This window comes from Plasmodium yoelii (assembly GCF_900002385.2).
Source record: "Plasmodium yoelii strain 17X genome assembly, chromosome: 13".
NCBI classification, from domain to species: domain Eukaryota; phylum Apicomplexa; class Aconoidasida; order Haemosporida; family Plasmodiidae; genus Plasmodium; species Plasmodium yoelii.
In genome coordinates, this window is record NC_036185.2 from 2476617 (window position 1) to 2497239 (window position 20623).

The 20623-nt window shown below is 21.8% G+C and overlaps 7 protein-coding genes across 7 annotated transcripts; 3 read left to right on the forward strand and 4 right to left on the reverse strand.

Annotated features, from left to right (window-relative positions):
- Window positions 1-337: 337 nt before the first annotated feature.
- Window positions 338-1070, forward strand: PY17X_1360500 (conserved Plasmodium protein, unknown function; the record flags this gene model as incomplete). The annotated part of the gene is made up of 3 exons (XM_022957291.1): window positions 338-411; window positions 680-798; window positions 949-1070. The coding sequence occupies 3 exons, from the start codon at window positions 338-340 to the stop codon at window positions 1068-1070; spliced, it is 315 nt and encodes a 104-aa protein (XP_022813732.1).
- Window positions 1071-1700: 630 nt separating this feature from the next.
- PY17X_1360600 (uncharacterized protein) lies at window positions 1701-3086 on the reverse strand (the record flags this gene model as incomplete). The annotated part of the gene is made up of 1 exon (XM_725960.2): window positions 1701-3086. The coding sequence occupies one exon, from the start codon at window positions 3084-3086 to the stop codon at window positions 1701-1703; it is 1386 nt and encodes a 461-aa protein (XP_731053.2).
- Window positions 3087-4481: 1395 nt separating this feature from the next.
- Window positions 4482-5629, reverse strand: PY17X_1360700 (V-type ATPase subunit D; the record flags this gene model as incomplete). Its single annotated transcript, XM_725959.1, has 4 exons — window positions 4482-4772; window positions 4896-5195; window positions 5312-5429; window positions 5589-5629. The coding sequence occupies 4 exons, from the start codon at window positions 5627-5629 to the stop codon at window positions 4482-4484; spliced, it is 750 nt and encodes a 249-aa protein (XP_731052.1).
- A 2192-nt stretch (window positions 5630-7821) lies between these two features.
- PY17X_1360800 (ribosomal protein S6e) lies at window positions 7822-8751 on the reverse strand (the record flags this gene model as incomplete). The annotated part of the gene is made up of 1 exon (XM_721951.2): window positions 7822-8751. The coding sequence occupies one exon, from the start codon at window positions 8749-8751 to the stop codon at window positions 7822-7824; it is 930 nt and encodes a 309-aa protein (XP_727044.2).
- Window positions 8752-12581: 3830 nt separating this feature from the next.
- PY17X_1360900 (aconitate hydratase, putative) lies at window positions 12582-15326 on the forward strand (the record flags this gene model as incomplete). Its single annotated transcript, XM_726055.1, has 1 exon — window positions 12582-15326. The coding sequence occupies one exon, from the start codon at window positions 12582-12584 to the stop codon at window positions 15324-15326; it is 2745 nt and encodes a 914-aa protein (XP_731148.1).
- A 747-nt stretch (window positions 15327-16073) lies between these two features.
- On the reverse strand, window positions 16074-18752 carry PY17X_1361000 (conserved Plasmodium protein, unknown function; the record flags this gene model as incomplete). Its single annotated transcript, XM_022957292.1, has 1 exon — window positions 16074-18752. One exon carries the CDS (start codon window positions 18750-18752, stop codon window positions 16074-16076), a length of 2679 nt encoding a protein of 892 aa, XP_022813733.1.
- A 1082-nt stretch (window positions 18753-19834) lies between these two features.
- Window positions 19835-20623, forward strand: PY17X_1361100 (tetratricopeptide repeat protein, putative; the record flags this gene model as incomplete). The annotated part of the gene is made up of 1 exon (XM_724264.1): window positions 19835-20623. The coding sequence occupies one exon, from the start codon at window positions 19835-19837 to the stop codon at window positions 20621-20623; it is 789 nt and encodes a 262-aa protein (XP_729357.1).

Here is a 20623-nt window from a genome sequence, read left to right on the forward strand (position 1 = left end):
TATTTATATATATACATATAAAGAAGTGAAAGTAGCTTGAGATATGCATACTTTTGGAAGAATGTGAAAATGAAAAATGCATATACGTATTATTAAACATTTTTTTTTGTTTTATATGCTACATATATATTTAAAAAAGGAAACAAATTTAAATTGAGACATTATATATATTGAAAAGTCTATTCAAGGTGTTTTATGATATTCTTTTTGCAATTTTTGTCATTAAAAAATATGAATATAAATTTGAATGAGTGATAAGACAATATCAATAAGCTATATATATTTTTTGCAAAAATATATGGATGTATATAATATGCGTTTGTTGGGATGAATAATAATGGAAATGCAATCATGTGGCAATAAAATAAATAATAAAGATGTCAAAGAATTAAACTACACAAATAAAACCAGGTTAATAAAAAAAATACTATTTTTTTAATTTTTAAAATAAAATGTGTAACATATATAAACTTTCTGAATTAATTTTATTTTTTGCTTAATATAAATCAATAAGGACATCATGTAGACATATTATATATATATATGTGTGTGTATGCTAGTATATATTTTATCGTTTTTTTTGTGTTGTTTTTTTTTATCCTTATTTGGAATAATATGAAATTAATTTTCTCTATTCTAACTGAAATATTTGTGTGTGTGATTAAAAACTTATTTATAGCAAAAGAAATAAAATTAATGAAACAGAATTAAGCTATAATAAGGAGTGTAATTATAAAATGTTTTTTTTTATAGTTCAATTGCAACAGAAGTTAAAAGATTTAGAAAAGGAAAATGAAAGTTAAAACTTTTTATATGCTGCTTCAAATAAGCAATTAATGTATTGTTTTGTGTGATGTTTAATAAGATAATAAATTTTAGTTACATTGTTATAACTATATCTCCTCTTATTTTATCTATATCAGTATTTCATTTTTCCTTTTTTTTCAGGATTAAAAATTTTATTGAAAAGGTATAATAAAGAAACCATAGACCATGATAACAAAATGATAAAGAAAGTTTTATTCGTGTTAAGTTGCATAATATTTATTATTATTTTTTTCTTATTTTAAATTTATGGCATATTTATGATAATCTAAAAACAAAGTAAAAAAAAAAAAAAAGTGGAATAATAAAAATTTCAATATATTTAAAAACTTTTTATTCTTTTATTCAAACTGTGCAAATTAACAAAAATATTTCGAAACAAAAGAAAAAAAGCGAACATGTTTAGAATACTACAAATGCGTTGTCCAAATGGAAAATGCCTCAAACATATACACATGTATGTGAATAATAGAAACATATATACCACAAAATATCCACTTTTTTAATATATTTCCCATATTTTATGTGTTCATAATTCTAAAAATATGAAACCCTTTATTCTTCTTAAAATAGATAGCCATATGAATTTCATTAACATGAATCAAATTGCAATATAAAATGATAAAAATGGAGAAATTCCAATGAAAAATTCAACAAGTAAATACAACAAAAAAATGCACCAAAAAATGCAACAAAAAAATACAACAAAAAAATACAACAAATAAACAATGAATAAAAGGCACTAGTAATAATACTAGAATCGAAAAATACATTGTTAGCTATGTTTTTGGATAATTTTGGGGTATGCAACAATGTGGACAAAATTAAACAAAGCACATCTGTGCAATATGCACATATATGTGTATGTGTATTTTTTAAGAATTTACGCCAATGAGCAACTGATCGGTTTTACTTAAATAAGAGCTGGGATCAGTACTTATAAAGGGATTTGAATTGGAACACATATTTATTTCATTTTCTAAGGGTACTTCTTGTGATATGCTATTACATGGATATGGACTAACATCACAATATTCGTCTTCTACTTCTTTTTTTTGGCAATCAACTTCACAACATGCTGAGAATATTCCTTTTATGTTAGTGTTGTTTTTGGGAGTATATTGATCTACATATTCATTTCCAATAGGTAAATATCCTTGAGGTGATTGTAAATCATTATGTGTATAGTCAGGTATTTTGGGATTTTTTTTTACCATTACAGGAGGTATATGTTTAATGGTTTGTACTGGGTATGGGACAATTAATGGTGGCGGACATTCTAAATTTACATCAAATTTAGGCACAAACTTTTGTATATATATAATTTTTTCAATTGGCTTCCATACATATTGTACTTCATCTACATATTTTGGTATTTCTATAATTTTTGGAACTCTTTTTTCAACTGTGTCAACAACAACTTCTCTTTCAACTATTTTATCTACATATTTGATTTCAGGGACTTCTACTTCAACTATTTTTTGCTCACCAATATATTTAACTATAGGTCTAGGAACTTCATGTATTTCCCATTTGGGAACAAATTTATGTGTATATCCTGTAATGATAGGTATTATAATTTCTTTATCTACATATTTGACATTTGGAATTTCGACATTAGAACATTGTAGTTTTATATCTAATTTGGGTATATCATGTTTAATATTCTGATTATATACTTTTGGAATAACAAAATCTGTTACTTCAACTTGTGGTATTAAAATAATTTTATCTCTTCTTAATATACCTTGAACTACTGATACTGGTATTATTGGCTGTGAACATTGTAATTTTAATTTCCCATCATTAGTCCAAGACCATAATTTTTTGTCTTCACCATTTGAATCAGATGAAATAGGAATATTTTGGTCATCATATAAAGTTCCATTTTCTGAAATATTTGTATCGCGAGGAGCATGATATGGTGACACTTGTCCTGGAATTTTATGTTCTTGTGCTTTGAATGGTAGTGCTTGTCTTTCCCTACCTAATCCATACAACGAAGGGATGTATTGAGTGTTCATTGGTTCTTCACTATATTCATTTTCCATTCTATAATTATTTTGATCATTCATATCGTTATATGTATCATTCAAATCAGTGTTTTGTTCAATCATGTAACTGTTTTTGTTTGTATTGTTTATATATTCCATTGCTTTGTTTTCGTCATCATAGTAATTTTTAATTTTGCTTTGATCACTACTTAATGAGTTTGCTTCTTCTAAACTTGGGTTATAATTTATCTCCGAATTTTTGTTCATTTTCAGGGGAATTTTATAAGTATCTCTATTAGATTGTTCAATCTTTCAAACTCCAGCTATGGTGTTATTGCTGTAATATTGTTATATTTTATTCTATTTATTTAAAAAAAATTTTAATATTTATCTGAGATTAGTTACAACTTGCAAAATTAAGCATATTTACAAAAATATGTATACTTTTTTTATTTTAATGATGAGCCACAAAAATTAATAGCATGTCTTCAACACACAAGCAGCATTAAAGAAAACAAACAATAAGAAATATAAACACGTATATATAGAAAGAGAAAGAAATATATAAAATAATAATATTTCTATTTTAAATATGTGGAAAATTGAATAAAATGGTGTCCATATTATCGTTCTACTTAAAAATTAATGGACAATTTTACCAGTGCAAAAATAAACTTTTTTGTTTTTTTTTAATTCTTATTTGGACAACAAAAAAAAAAAAAACTATAAGTATTCAATCTAAAGTCTATGAATGGAATGAAATTACACAAAAAGATAATTATTATTAATTTTTTTAAGTTATCATAATAACAACAATGTAAAAGATATAATTCATACATCGAAGTTATTCATATATATGTGCATGTTAAAAATTAATGTGTTTTAATACATAATTTCACACTCCTTGAAATATTTTTTTTTATAATTTATGCTTAACTTTTGGATTTATTTAAATGTGTGCACATTTTTATTTTTATTTTTATTTTATACTTAAAAAGCTATACCCAAAATATGTCTTTATTTTTCTAAAAAAGCTATAATTATGACATGTGCATATAAAATTAATATTTTTGTAGAATTTTTATGTACAAGCAAGAAATATTGTAAAAAAGTTACTTATAACAACTAATAACCAGATAAATAATTTTAAATAAATAAAAAAAATATATAGATATATTAAACTGAAATATTTTAACAAACCTATAAAATAAAGCAAAATTTTCCTGAAGATATTCCATTAGAAAATAAATAAAAAAATATAAGTTTCCATATGTTGAATGTTAGGTATAATCAAAACCCAAAACACATACATTGCTTAAAAAATAAATATCATTACGAAAAGGATTATTTCGTGTGATCAAATAAATGAATGACAAAAATATATATGTATACATAATATATAATCTATATTTCTATATACATAACCGCTTAATGGAAAGACAAGTAAAAATATTATTTGTATTTAATTTTAAAACTATGTTTTTTTTTGTTTTTCAATAAGATTTATTAAAGAAATGTAAAAAAAAAATATAATTTCATTATATATATATATATATATAATATATATATACATATAAATATAAATTTTTTAAACATACACAATAGGCCAAATGTTTATAAAAAAAATTGTACACATGCATATATATTTTATATTAATTAAATTTAGAATATAACGTCATCATCCGCTTGGATATTTGCATAATTGTTCGTTATTTTTACATGTTTGTGTCCACCATTATCCGGTAGGGCATGATCTTCAATTGAATTATTTAGATTTTCAGTTTTTTTTTCCTTTATTTTCTTTAATCTGTAAAATTCCTCTCTTTCAATTTCATCTAATTCTTTTATAATGTAGTTTATACCTCCCTCTAATCGAGGTAGCACAATATTGTTCAAAGCGTTTACCCTTCTATTCGTCATTTTTATTTCTTCATCGAGTGAAAAAAAAGCGACCTATAAAAAATAATAAAAATAATAAAAATTAATAAAAAATAATAATAATTAATAAGCGATAAAAGAATATTATATAGAAAAATAATTATGGTTGACATTATTTTATATTTTTTTTTAACGAACTTGCATAGATGCCAATTTTACTAGCATATTTAAACATTGTAAATAATTTTCTCGTGTGTTGTTAATAACTTGCCCTCCTGCAGCAACCCCTAAGTTTCCAAGTACATCGACAGTAGGGTCTATGTGTACTTGAAATATGGGTAGTTTAACACCAGCAACATTATTAGTAGATAATGATAAAGTGACAACTGGTCTTTTTATTCCTTCAATAATTTGGCCTTTGAAATCACCAGCAGCCCATACAGATTTTGCTAATGCAAAGGAAGCATTCCTCATATCTTCCCCCACCTTATTTTTAGTCTAAAATGTAGATAAAAAAACACGAAAAGGCGATAATAAAATGTAAGAGATAATTTGTGGTATAATTTTTATTAAATATGAATAATAAGATAATTGGGGATTTAAAAAAATATTACCTTTACAATATCTTTTAACACATCTCTAAAATGAATAAATAATGCATCACTTTTTTTTTTTAGTAAAGAATACCCTTGGAATGCACTTTTTTTCTTCTGCTTCATCAAATGCAGGGTTCTAAAAAGAAAAGAAAATCAAATAAAAATAATAAAATTCGACAAAATAACACAAAATTATATAATATGTAATAATTTTATTTTGATTTAAAATAACAATTAAGTTGAGTTAATATATAAATTATAAGCATGGTCATTTTTATTTTTTTCAGTGTCTAACATTCTAGATGGTACTGGTGTTGATTCGTCGAGAGCCCCCATTAAAAAAGATATGTGGGTTTACAGTTTTATGTTATTTTGTTCTTTAAAATTAATATAATAATAGAAACTCTATATAAAGAGATATATCACTAGTGTTTGCATAAAAGACACCACAAATATATTTGAAGAGAATAACAAAATAAAAGTAACTATTATATAATATTAACAAAATTGTAGAAATTATTAGATATGCAAAGATAAAGATCCTGCTAATAATCCTAACGCTATTAATAAAAAAAGGTAAAAATAATAAACTTAAAAAAATTAATATTTATTTATATTACAAATAGAAGATAAAATAAAAGTGCATGTATTTTTATTAGTATAATAAAATACAGTCACATCAATAATATTAAAATAATATCAACATATGAATTATGGTAAATTACAAAAAAAAATAAGAGAAAAAAATGTGACTATACATATATATATTTATTTATGTATATGCATACTATATATACATATGTATGTGTGAATATTTATTTACATTAAGAAACAAAAATTAAATTTGGAGCATCTTATGTATGATGCATATCCTATAACAAGAAATCATCACACACATATATATATAATATATATTTATATGGGCACACGAAAAAAATAGTATTTTTTCTTTTTTTAACAAAAAAATATATATATAGCCTCGGAAATGTCTACTATATTAGAATATATTATTTATATGTAAATATATATATACAATCATTTTATGCTTTGGAAAATAAAGCATATAATTATTTTGCATATAAACTATAAGAATAAAAAAATGTAAACAAAATGTTGGTTTTTATTCTTGATATATTTGTTTTATGGGTAATAATATATGGTGTATAATAAGTGGAGGCGGCTATAATATGTATATATGTGAATTTTTAATAGCATAGTCACGTAATTTTCTTAATTTAAACTTTTGTTAATTATTTTTAATAAATAATTTAAATACATATAGCACGTTTTTTCTTCTTAAAAATATGGATATAAGTTGATGTTTCTTTTTCCTTGTTTTTATTTTAAGTATTTTTTGCCAATTTCCCCAAAGTAGTATATATATATAATATATTTTTTTAAGTACTGAGTAAATAAATTACATTATGAAGATATATTTATTAATTACGCATTTCCTCAATAAATAATGTAAAATGGATACATATATGTAATGGTTAATATCACAGATAATTTATTTTATTCCCATATATAAATATTTTTTTAAATATATTTATTATATTTTGTATTTTATTTTTTCAGTCCCCAAAATTAGTCAATAAAATTACTTAACATAAAAATTAGCATAAAATTAGCATAAAATTAGCATAAAATTAGCATAAAATTAGCATAAAATTAGCATAAAATTAACATAAAAATAACATAAAATTAACATAAAAATTAACATAAAAATTAACATAAAAATTAACATAAAAATTAGGTTAAAAAAAATTGAGAATAAATCACATAACATTTATTTCACATGAAAAAAAAAAAAAAAAAAATTACAACAGAGAATATTTATTATTTTCCCTCCTTTTTTATATAAATTTTGGGGATGTATATAATATGCAAATTATAAGTTTAATGGTTTCACTTTTTTAAAATATATTTTTTCAGTAAATTTGGTGGAATGTTTATTCCAAAAATAAAGCGGGGAGTATAAGGAATGGAAAAATATGTCTTACTTATTTAAGTATTTATCCACATTAATTAATAAGAGATATATATATATATATTATGTACATGTATATATTATGGGGGTGAAACCTTATTATGACATTTTTTGATAATAAGAATGATCTTATCGGTTTTATTAAAAGACTAATATATGATTTATTTTCGTGAAAAAAATCAATAAAATATTGATAATTTTTGTATTTATTTATTTTATATATATTTTTTTTTAAAATGTTTATTTTTAAAAGTAAAAAATAATGAATTATATATTTATATGGATTTTTTTAATTCCTATGAGATAAAATAATATATAAAACTTTGGATGTGCTCATAATGAATATAAACTATATAAAATAAATGGAAAAAAATACATTTTCATAATATACACATGTGGAAATTATGCATTTCTTCTTCTTATGCCTTTAAACAATGTGCTGGTGTAGAAATGGAAACAAATTTTTAATAAATTAGTTTCTAAAGAATATGTATATGCATATTTGGTCGTCTTTAGTTCTATTTCATTTTTTTATTGTTCATTTTTTTTTTTTTCCAGGTTTGTTTTGTTCATTGGTAGTTTTAGCTGGTGCTTTTTTGTCAACTTTGGCATTTTTGTTATCAACTTTTGGTTGTTTTTCATTAGTTTTTTTGTTTGTGATTTTTTTTGAATTTTCAGATTTTTTGTCTACATTTTTTTTAGTTTTTAATTTATCATCTTTACTATCTTTTGCCTTGTTATTTTTTTTAGCATCTTTAGAGATGTTTTTTTTGACTTTAATTTTCTTTCCTGTGTCATCTTTTTTTGTAACTAACTCACTTTTATATTTTCTAAGAAGTTGTTTATATTCTTTTATGGCTTGTTTTTTCTCAGCAGCACGTTTTTCTTTTGCAGCCATAAGAGATCTCTTTCTAAGTAATCTTTTTTCTGTAACAAGTCTTTGAATTTTTGGTTTAACAAATCTTGTTTTTCCATTTTTAGTAATAGCTCTTCCAATTACATATTTTCTAACATCATCAGTTTTATCAAGATTAAATAATTTTCTAATTTTACTAGCTCTTTTTGGTCCTAATTTTTTTCCTACTGCTTTATCTGTTAAACCTTCGATTTCATTATCACCTTTTTTAACTAAGGCTAAATTAAGAGCTGATAAATCTTGACCTACTATACATCCTCTAACAGATTTTCTTTTTTTTTCTCCCTTTTTTCTTGGTCTATAACATTTCATACCTTTTTTAAATAAAAGCCTTACACGATGGTTAGTTAAAACACCTTGCATCATTGGAAATCCTTGTTTGTCATTACCTCCAGTTATTCTAAAAATATAACCTGAAAATTCTTCTCCTATTGAATCACCTGGTACTACATTTCCAATTCTCCTTTCCATAAAGGGAAGTAATTTCTTTTCATCATCAATTTCTATGCTCTTTTGAACATTGTTTAAAGGGTTTGATATGTTTAGCTTCATTTTTGCTGTGTAGTGTGAAAAAAAAAAAAAAAAAAATTAAAACGTCAACAAAAATAGCTACTATGTATATATAGCGTAAAAAATTATAAAAAATTTAACCACAAAAAAACGTGTGGAAAAATATGGAGAATGGTATGTAGCAAAGAATATATGGAATATACTGAAAGTGATATAGTTATTACATAAAAGGTATACTATATATTTTTTAAATTAAGAGCAACGCCAGTTTAAATATAATATATAAATATAAATAAATATATATAAATAAATAAATATGGATAAGCCAAGAATACAGTTTTTATAAAATATGTTTATATATATAAAAAAACAAAATACTTTTTTTATAAATATTCTAATAAAATTTACCTTTATTATTGCTATGCTAAAAAAAATTAGTTGGAATTGTTGATTCTGGAATTAGTTTTTTTCATGTAAATTTAAATATAATTATAAAAAAACAAAAATTAAAAATTTAGAAAAAATATTGTAAAAATAAAAAAAATTAAATAAAAATTTAACGAAATAAAGCGAAATATAGATAATAATAATTACGTAGCATTTTTTAGCTTATACAACATGTGAAACTCTAGTTAATGTTTTATTTTTCCATATGAAAATAATAATTATTTATATACATATATAATATTTGGGAATATTTTACATAATAATAATAATAATAATATATTGCTTATATTAATTATGCATGTTTAAACATTTGTAATTATATCATTTTTTTTTTTTTTGAGGGCTTTGTATTGAATAAGGAGTAGTTAATACTTCCTCTAATATAATAATTTATATTTATATAGCCAAGCAAAATTATTTAATATATAAATATATCCAAACGTTGCTATATAAAGGGAACATAATATTATATATATATATTTCTAAGAATAAGTGTATTTATATTTTTTAGCGCCTTTTACAAGGAAAGCCTTTATAGTAGTAAATTATTAATTTTTGTGCAATATATTTATTATCAGAATATGGAAAGCGGCATATATAAAAAATGCCTTGATAACATTTTTAATGCATATATGGATTTCATATATACCACCTTGCTTTATCAAGTTCACTGTATGTTATATATAACCGCCTATATATATTATTATATCTATATATATATATATATTATATATATATTTATATTTATTAAGTACTATAAGATATCCTTTTTATATTAAGTACATTTATAAATTATAAAAAACATACTTAAAAATATTTAAAATTTTCACGTTGCATTAAAAATAATATGGGTAAAATATTCCCCCCTTTTTTTCCTTTATTTATGATAAAATATAAGGAATATTTACATACATATATGACGAAAATGTTTACTTTTATTCTTACTTTAATTTTTACTTCAATTTTTCCTTATTAAAATTTAATATATATAATAAATAATTTTACACAGTAAGCAAAAATTATATACATACATTTTTTCCTTATAAGTTCTATAAATGAGTGGGGGAAAAATTAAGATAGCAACTTGATATTCTTTTTTTAATTTGTAGTAATTTTTTTAATTTGTAACAATTTTTTTATTAACTTTAACATAATATAGTATACTTAGAATGCCAAAAATATAAGGAATAAGTTTGACAGTATTAAAAACATAAAGGCTTATTTCCTTAATAAAATATATAATATATAGTATATAATATATAGTATATAATATATAATATATAGTATATAGTATATAGTATATAATGTATAATATAAATAAGAGCACAACCCCTTTCAGTACTCCTTTATTTTTACCTTAGTATATTCCTAAGTAATATATACTTTTAAAGAATATTTATAAATGAATAAAAAAAAACAATACATATTTTTATATGTATACATTTTTAGTAGTTATTTCATTTTATTTTGAAAAATAAGTGTTTATAGTTTTATCAAAAATATAAGGGATAATTTTTTTTTTTTTTATTTATCATTAAAATGTTAATTTGAAAAATGGTAGAAATCGTTTCAAAGTAAAATGCACATATAAAACATAAAAAAGGAAATAAATAAAAAAGGAGATAAATAAAAAAGGAGATAAATAAAAGATATGGTGTTGTATATTTAGTTAGGTATTTTCCATGTAATAATTATTTAAAATTTTTTAATGAAATATAAATTAAAAATATCGTCATTGTTCTATATTTAAAAAAATAAAAATAATGTTGTATAAACGTCCTCGAACTGTTTATACACCCAAATTTTCTTATATACAACATAAAATAATTTATATTTTCGTAAATATGGGTAGTCTATTTTAATAAGTTACTATTTTCTCATTTAAAGTTGATATATATCGAGTTGTATGCATTTTAATGTAGGATAGTTATTATATGTACCCTGTTTAATTATATATAAGCATTTGAAATATTTGAAACATTTAAACAAATATAAAATAGACAATCCTGGATAATATTGTATATAACAAAGGATTATACTTATTTAAAAAATAAAGTTTATATAATTACAAATGTTATAGAAATAAATTAAAAATATAAAAAAAATGCGTGTGTGATATATTTTCTCCATAAAACAATATATTATATACATAATACCGACAAAAAATGTTGTATGTGTTATTAATTTATAAAAAAAAGTATTTACTAAAATAAGATTTCTTTATAAAATGGTAGTATTATAATTTGTTTATATATATAATTAATATATTATATAAACTTTCGAGGGATTAATAATTTATTATGTTATATAAACTTTCGAGGGATTAATAATTTATTATATTATATGTGTGTGTATTGGTAGTGTAAAAATAACATCCCTTTATCTTGATAAGGGAATATTAATGTGTGTGCATTTTTTATTTATGAACGAAATAATTTATGAGCAAAATTATTTATGAACAAAATAATTAAAAAATGGCTATTTTTAATGATTAAAATTAAAATAAGATATTCACATTAATTCGGTTAAAACGTAAAAAGGAAATATGACAAATGTGTATACATTTTAAAATATATGTTTTATTCGAAAATACGATTTCGTTACGCATTTATATAAACACTGTTGTATTTGTGTCTGTACCGTCAGCGTTTATCACATTAAACATATATACATATAAATATTGAATATGACACATATTGAATATAATATATAATGAATATAATATATAATGAATATAATACATAATGAACATAATATATATTGAACATAATATATATTGAACATAATATATATTGAACATAATATATATGCATGTATATTATACATTAAATATCATAATATCTTGCACGCATGTACGTATAAAAAAATGGTCAATTTTTTTAATATAGATATGTATTGAATATTTTTTTGATGAAATAAGTACAATTAAATTTTTACATTTTTTCTTTTTTCTTTTTTTGTATGTAAAAATATAGCATAGCCACCAGCAGTTTATGTTTTTCAATTTGCTTTATTCCAATTTATTTTTTTTCCGAACTCTTTAATTTTTCGCAAAATAAATTAAAAAATATATACCTGTGAATAGTAAGGTAAAATTTGAGAAAATATTTAAATTAAACTTAAAATTGAGTTTAAAAAAAATAAACGAATTCGTATAATTTAATAAATATATATATATGTGTACGTATGCATATATTTGAGTGCATGTATGTCTATATGAATGTAATTATATGTGCAAGAGACCGATAAAAATATCAAGGAATTATTCACCTCGATAAAATTTGTGATAATAAGTGGAACCGAAATAATATACAGTGGTGTGTGATTCCTCATCCGCTTCCCAAAACTTTGATAGACGTATATATGTGGATGTACATATGAATATACTTATACAAAATATATCATAAAAGTTTTGATGAAGCAATATGAAGAATGCTGGTGTGAATTTCAGTAACTATGTGAAAAAATATTGCAGTAAAAGTAATAACCCGTTTGAAAATTTACGAAAAAGTTTTAATAAAGGGAACTATCATTATTATGATTTAAACGAACTAAATGATAGTAGAATAAAAAGCTTACCATATTCTATAAGGATATTGCTTGAATCCGCGATACGTAATTGTGATAATTTAAAAGTAACTGAAGAAAATGTAAAAACAATATTAGCATGGAAAGAAAATTCTAAGAAAAAGAAAGAAATACCATTTATGCCTGCCCGTGTTTTATTACAAGATTTAACGGGTGTACCATGTATAGTAGATTTAGCTACAATGAGAGATACTGCTGAATTTTTGGGAGGTGATGCAAATAAAATAAATCCATTAATTCCAGTTGATTTAGTTATTGATCATTCAGTACAAGTAGATTATAGTAGAAGTTCTAAAGCAATAGAATATAATGAAAAAAGAGAATTTGAAAGAAATTTAGAAAGATTTAAATTTCTTAAATGGGGTATGAATTCATTTGAAAACATGTTAATTTTACCACCTGGATCTGGAATAGTACATCAAATAAATTTAGAATATTTAGCACATTGTGTATTTAAAAATAAAAATAATAATTTAATATATCCTGATAGTGTTGTTGGTACTGATTCACATACAACTATGATAAACGGATTGGGTGTGTTAGGATGGGGTGTTGGAGGTATTGAAGCTGAAGCTACAATGTTAGGATTGCCAATATCTATGACATTACCTGAAGTAATTGGAATAAATGTTGTAGGAAAATTATCTGATAATTTATTAAGTACTGATATAGTTTTATATATTACATCATTTTTAAGAAAAGAGGTAGGAGTTGTAGGTAAATATGTTGAATTTTTTGGGCCAAGTTTAAAAGATTTAAAATTAGCTGATAGAGCAACAATAGCTAATATGGCACCAGAATATGGAGCTACAATAGGTTTTTTTGGAATTGATGATACAACACTAGAATATTTAAAACAAACAGGAAGAGATAATGATAAAATAAATTTAGTTCGAGATTATTTGAAAAAAAATATGTTATATAATGATTATTCTGAAAATTTAGAATATACAGATGTATATACTTTAGATTTATCAAAATTAAGTTTATCTGTATCAGGTCCTAAAAGACCACATGATAATATATTATTACATGATTTACATAACGATTTTAAAATATGTCTTGATTCACCAGTTGGTTTTAAAGGATATAATATAAGTAAGGAAGATCAAAAAAAAGAAATTACATTTGAATATAAAACTGGAAATGGAGCCACATATAAATTATCTCATGGTAGTATTGTATTAGCAGCAATTACATCGTGTACGAATACAAGTAATTCTTGTTCTATGATTGCAGCTGGTTTATTAGCTAAAAAGGCAGTTGAATTGGGAATAAAACCGATTCCATATATTAAAAGTTCATTATCACCTGGATCAAAAGCTGTTCAGAAATATTTAGAAGCAGGTGGATTATTAAGTTATTTAGAAAAATTAGGATTTTATAATGTTGGTTATGGTTGTATGACATGTATTGGAAATAGTGGTAATTTAGATGCAGAAGTAGAAGATGTAATAAATAAACATGATTTAGTTTGCTCTTCTGTTTTATCAGGAAATCGAAATTTTGAAGGACGTATACATCCATTAATTAAAGCAAATTATTTAGCATCTCCAGCTTTAGTTGTATTATTAAGTTTAATAGGAAATGTTAATACAGATATAACAAAATATACATTTGAATGTAATGGAAAGATTATTAAGGCTTTAGATTTGATTCCTAAAAAAGATGAAATAAATGAATATGAAGAAAAATATGTTAAAGCAGAATTATATAAAGATATATATAAAAATATAAAATATGTTAATAAATATTGGAATGATATACAAATAAAAAAAAATAAATTATTTGAATGGGATAAAAATTCTACATATATACATAAACCTCCATTTTTTGATGATATGAAAATACAACCTCAAAAAATAAAAGACATAAAAAATGCAAATATATTATTATTATTAGGTGATAGTATAACAACAGATCATATATCACCAGCTGGTATGATACATAAAAAATCAGAAGCATATAAATTTTTAAAATCAAAAGGTGTAAAAGATGATGATTTAAATACATATGGAGCAAGAAGAGGTAATGATGAAGTTATGATTCGAGGTACTTTTGCTAACATAAGATTAATTAATAAATTATGTCCTGATAAAGGTCCTAATACTATATATGCCCCATCTAATGAATTAATGTCTGTATATGAAGCAGCTATGAAATATAAACAAAATAATAAAGATGTTATAATTATTGCTGGTAAAGAATATGGTTGTGGTAGTTCTAGAGATTGGGCAGCTAAAGGTTCTTATCTTTTGGGGGTTAAAGCTATTATTGCTGAATCTTTTGAAAGAATCCATAGAAGTAACTTAATAGGAATGAGTGTATTACCATTACAATTTTTAAATAATGAAAATGCTCAACATTATAATATAGATGGTACTGAAACTTTTACTATTTTATTAAATGAAGGTAATTTAAAACCAGGACAAAATATAACTATTGAAATGAATCAAAAAGGAAAAATAATCAAATTTGATGTTTTATGTAGAATAGATACTGAAATTGAGGTTCAGTATTTCAAGAATGGTGGAATTTTGAAATATGTTCTTCGATCGTTAGTTAAAAAGGAAGATGCTTAAAAATTTATGAAGAAAATATAAATAAAATAATTTCTTCATCTTTTATTAATTTTATTATAGATTAATTTATCGATACTATATTCATCAAGTACAATTTGTAGTGACCTATTACAATGGGTGCATATATATAATCGAACATTTTGCAACAAACTTACAAAATTTTTATAGAAAAATGGATCCCCTAATAGTAGATATCTAAAAATGGCTCATATCCATACTCGACCTTTTTTTTCGTAGTGAATTATTTGCTCAGTTTGCGGGATTTGCAATTTATGGTCATGCATCTTTATTTACACATTATTTATTCATTCATTTATGCATTCATTTATGCATTCATTTATACATTCATTTATTCATTTATTTAAATTTAATATTGTTTAACTTTTTTTTCTTTTAAATTATGCGCTTTGAGTCGATTCGGGATGACATCACAATGTGTGTTGCACCGATGAAAATGTTTAATACATATATGCCCATAGAGGGTTATTTCAAAAAAAATCAAAAAAAAATCGAAAAAAAATCAAAAAAAAAGTAAAGGCAATACTATGCGTCCTTCACTTTTCTACAATCATATGTATATACACGTATACAAAAACATTTTTACAAATTTAAAAAATATTATGATGAATTATTTTTGTTTCTAATGGGTGAGGATATGGAAACATAATCGCCATAATTTAAATATCATAAAAATAAAACATGGATAATACTAATTATATTACAAATTGATATGTGTATGTTGGTAAGTTAAACAATACCAGAAGAGATAGCATGTAATTGACTATTTGTCTTAAATAAAAGTTCATACAAATATTTATATGTGGTAATATTTGTATTGTCATAATTTATGTGTTTTATATTATATCCATATATATATAGAAAAAAGTTTTTTTTAATACTTTTATCATTATAAATATGGTATATTTTTCTATCACAATTATTGTCTAAATTAAGGGTATTTATATTTTGATTAAAAAATAATGAGAATATATAATTGTAGTAAAAAATTTCTTTATTTTTTTTTATAAATGATGTAAAATAATTTTGTTCATTATTATTTATAAAATAATATATAAAAAAATGTTTTGGACCATCAACTTCAATTATATTATTATCAAAATATATGTCACAAAAAAAAGTTAATATATTTTTTTCATTGTATAATTTTTTATTATAATTAATTTTTTTTAAGTTACTACTTATATAATAATGTGTGATACTTGTTTGAATTTTATTTTTTTTATTTTTTTTTATATTACAATACATATTATATTCTTCTTCGTTTTTTTTTTCTTTACGAAGACTGTTATTATATTCGATATTTTCCTCATCGTTTTTCACATAATTTTTTTCGCTGTTTAATATAATAAGGTCTCTAAAATTATTGTATATATGAAATAAAAATTTGTAAAAAGGGATTGTTTCTCGAATATTTTCCTTCATATATTTTTTATATACAAATATATTATGAGTTTCATTTTTTGCGGGTAATAAATTAATTAAATAATTTTTTTTACTTTCTTTATTTATATGGGAGTTATTATAATTTTCTTTTATTGTATTATATATCTTATATGGATTTTTTTTTTTTTTTTTTTTTTTACACACTTTTATTTTAGTTATTTTGGTCACATTTTGCATATAATAAAACAATAATGGTAAACAATTTTGCACATAAATAGATAAAAGTATAATGTTAGACAATAGATTTTCTGGTAAATATGAATTAAATTTCTTATATTTTTTATTGATGAATATTTTGTTTTTTTTTGAGAAATTATTTTCAATATCATAAATTTTTTTATTATGTATAGATATATTTTTTTCTTTTTTTTTACACCATTCGATATTATAGTAAAAATATTTAAACAAGCCCAAAACACTGTATTCAAAATATGTTAAAAATTTAGTATTATAATTTTTATAACTATTTTTATGTATATATTTGTATATATTTAAATTGTCTTTATATTCTCTTTTGTATATATCAATGTATGGATCATATTTATTATTATCATGAGAAATTGATTTATCATTATTTTTTTTTTCGTGTATAAATGTAGTAAATAAATTATTGTCCATTTCATTTTTCTTTCCTTCTTCTTTAATTTTAAGAACTAAAATTGTATCGATATATTTATTAATCGAATCACAAATAACCTTATCATTATAATCACTGAAAGTTTTTTTGTTTAAAAAAAATAAAGTGAACTTGATTAAAAGTATGTTAAAAATATAAGTATATTGTAAATTATATTTTTGTAATAAATAAAAAATTAGAGATGAATAATAAATAGATTTATTAAATAAATAGCTACTAAAATATAAGTAGCATATTATATAAAAATCTTTTTTTATGTTTATAATATTTAAATATTTAATACTATTTAAATATTTTTTTAAAACATTTATATTAAAATTTTTTTTATTATACTTTTTTTTTAATATTATATATTGAGCAAATTGTTCATCACTATTTTTTTTATCTTTATTTAATAAACAGTCTAAAATATTTTTGCAGTTATGTATATTATTTGATATTATGTCTTTAAGTTGTTTTTCGTTATCCTCTCTACAATTGTTTATAATATATGAATATGTTTGTTGTATTATAGATTTCGATATATATACATAAAATAAACATATTTTATTATTTATATTAAGTTCATATGAATTTGAATCATTATTGTGTGTGTGTGTTGCTTTTTGTTCGGTATTATTAATATATTTTTTTTCATATTCATTTTTTTCACTATTTACACATAAATTATGATTATTAGGTGATATATTTATATTTGCAAAAATTTCAGCAAGTATATTTAACTGTTCTATATTTAAAAAATTCGAATTTTTTGATAAATGATATATATAGAAATCTAGTGCATATAAAAAAATGTCTGTATATAAGCTATACATATATCTAATAGTATTAATTTCATTTTGTTTCGCTTTGTTATAATTTTCGTCTTTTTTTTTTTTTTTTTCCTTTTGTTCTATATTATCAAAATGATTTATATCTGTCTTTTGGTGTAAATAACCAAATTGTGTAAAAAAAAAATTATTTATATGCACAAATGAATTATAAAAATTGTTTTTTTTATCATAATATTCCCGTAAATTTTTGGAATATAAAAATGTTAGTAATTGTATTAACTTGTTTTTTTTCCCACTGTTATATTCGTTTAAATAATGAAAATATTTATATAAAAAAAATTGTGGATTATTATAATCATTTTTGTTTAAATTTTTTTTTTCATTTTTATAGTCTTCATCCCAATTATATAAATTTAATATATTCATATATGTGTCGATATTTATCCTTGACACATTATATAAATAAAGTTTAATTAAAAATGGGTTGGATATGTGATCATTATTCGAAATAGCCGTAGTAATTTGTTTCCTTATTACCCAATGTACCTTCATTTCTTAATTTCAGGATTATGTCACATTTGAGAAGGGTGTTGGCACTATAGTTGTCAATTTTGGCACATATATATATACATTTATTTGTTTACATATACATTTATTTATATTTATTTATGGGTACGATTGGAAATGTATGGTGTTATGCCATTTAATGGTAATCAGGGTTTATATTTGATCCAGAGCCATTCCTGTACGCTTTTAGAGAATAAAAACGAATACAAAATTGGCTAAATATTCTGAAAAAGGAACTAAACACAATTACTATAACATTACTATTATTCTACATTTATAGTATAATAATTTTATATTTTTCAAATAAAATTTAAAAAATGTATGTTCTACTGTATTTTTTGATAGTCGTTTTGTAATACCTTATTATCAGTTTTGCATTTTTACCGTTTTAATTTTACTTTGGCAATTATTCTATTACTCCTTCATTTATTTATATGTTTAAGAAAAAATAAAACAAATAAAATAAAATAAAATAAAAATAGCAGTGCTATATGTATATTACGAAGAATGCATATAATTTTTTTTTTTTTTCTTTTTTCAAAAACATTTCTTTATGGTATTTTCCAAAAATATATAAAAAAAATAAATATCTCCACCATTTTCAGTAAAACAAATAATGTTGAAAATATCGAGGGAAACTAAATTATTCCACCTGATTGGTTGTAAAATACAATTTTTATCCAAACACACATTATTTATGTATGTTCATAAATAATTAAACAAATATACATATGTATATATAGGTAATAATATTATAGCCAATTTTACTACAATGCAATGTAATAGTCTTTTCTTTATATTTTTGGAAACATAACAAATAAATAATAAAAAAAGTGATAGTTAGAAGAACATTATTTATTTTATTTCAACGTGAATTTATGTGAATGTTTTTATAAGGTGAAAATATATATTAATATATGTTGAAGAATAAAAAGAGGGATTGTTGATACACAGCTTGTTTGGCTAGCTCTTCATTTGAACTAGCTATTATTTATTATATATACATATATATATATGTATACATACATTTGCAACTTCCAAACAGGATTCAGAATAAAAAAAGTAAAATGCTTAGGCTGGGACGTTTTAATAAATTGTGGACAAAATCTATTTTTTTTAATGTTCGTAATTTTTGTGAAAATAAAAAAATTCATTACAATGGACCAAAGGATACATATATAAATTCTGGGCTTGAATTAAAAAATGAAGACACAGAAAAGTTAATAAGTTTAATGAAAGAGAGTTTAAAATTAAAACTTCTGACATGTACATATTATTCAGAAGAAATAGGGAAACATTATTTAGAGCTAGCAATATTAGAGCATAAAAATTTATTATTAAATGACTCGAAAAATCATTATTTAAAAAGTTATGAAATATATAAAAAAATTCACAATGAAAATAGTATTATGTGTGCAAATATACAAACATATATAGGTGTTATTTATAAAGATTTAGGAAATTTTAAAGCATCAGAAGAATTTTTACAACTTTCATTAGCAAATAAAAAATTAATATGTAATGATAAGAATTATTTAATTGTGGATACACTTAATAATCTTGGGTCTTTATATCAACATAAAAAAAACTATACAACATCAATTGAATATTTTGAAGAATGTATAAGAATTTTATTATCATCATCCATATATTTACATAAAAATGAACAAATAGCTTTATGTTATTATAATTTATCTTTTTCTTATATTGGAATAAATGATCTTAATTCTGCAATAACATGTTTAATACGTTCATATCAAATGGCTCAAAATGTTTTTGGTCCTGACCATATGTTAACAATCAGAATAAAAAAGTTACGCGAGCGTTTAGAAAATGAAGTAGCACAAGGGAAATGA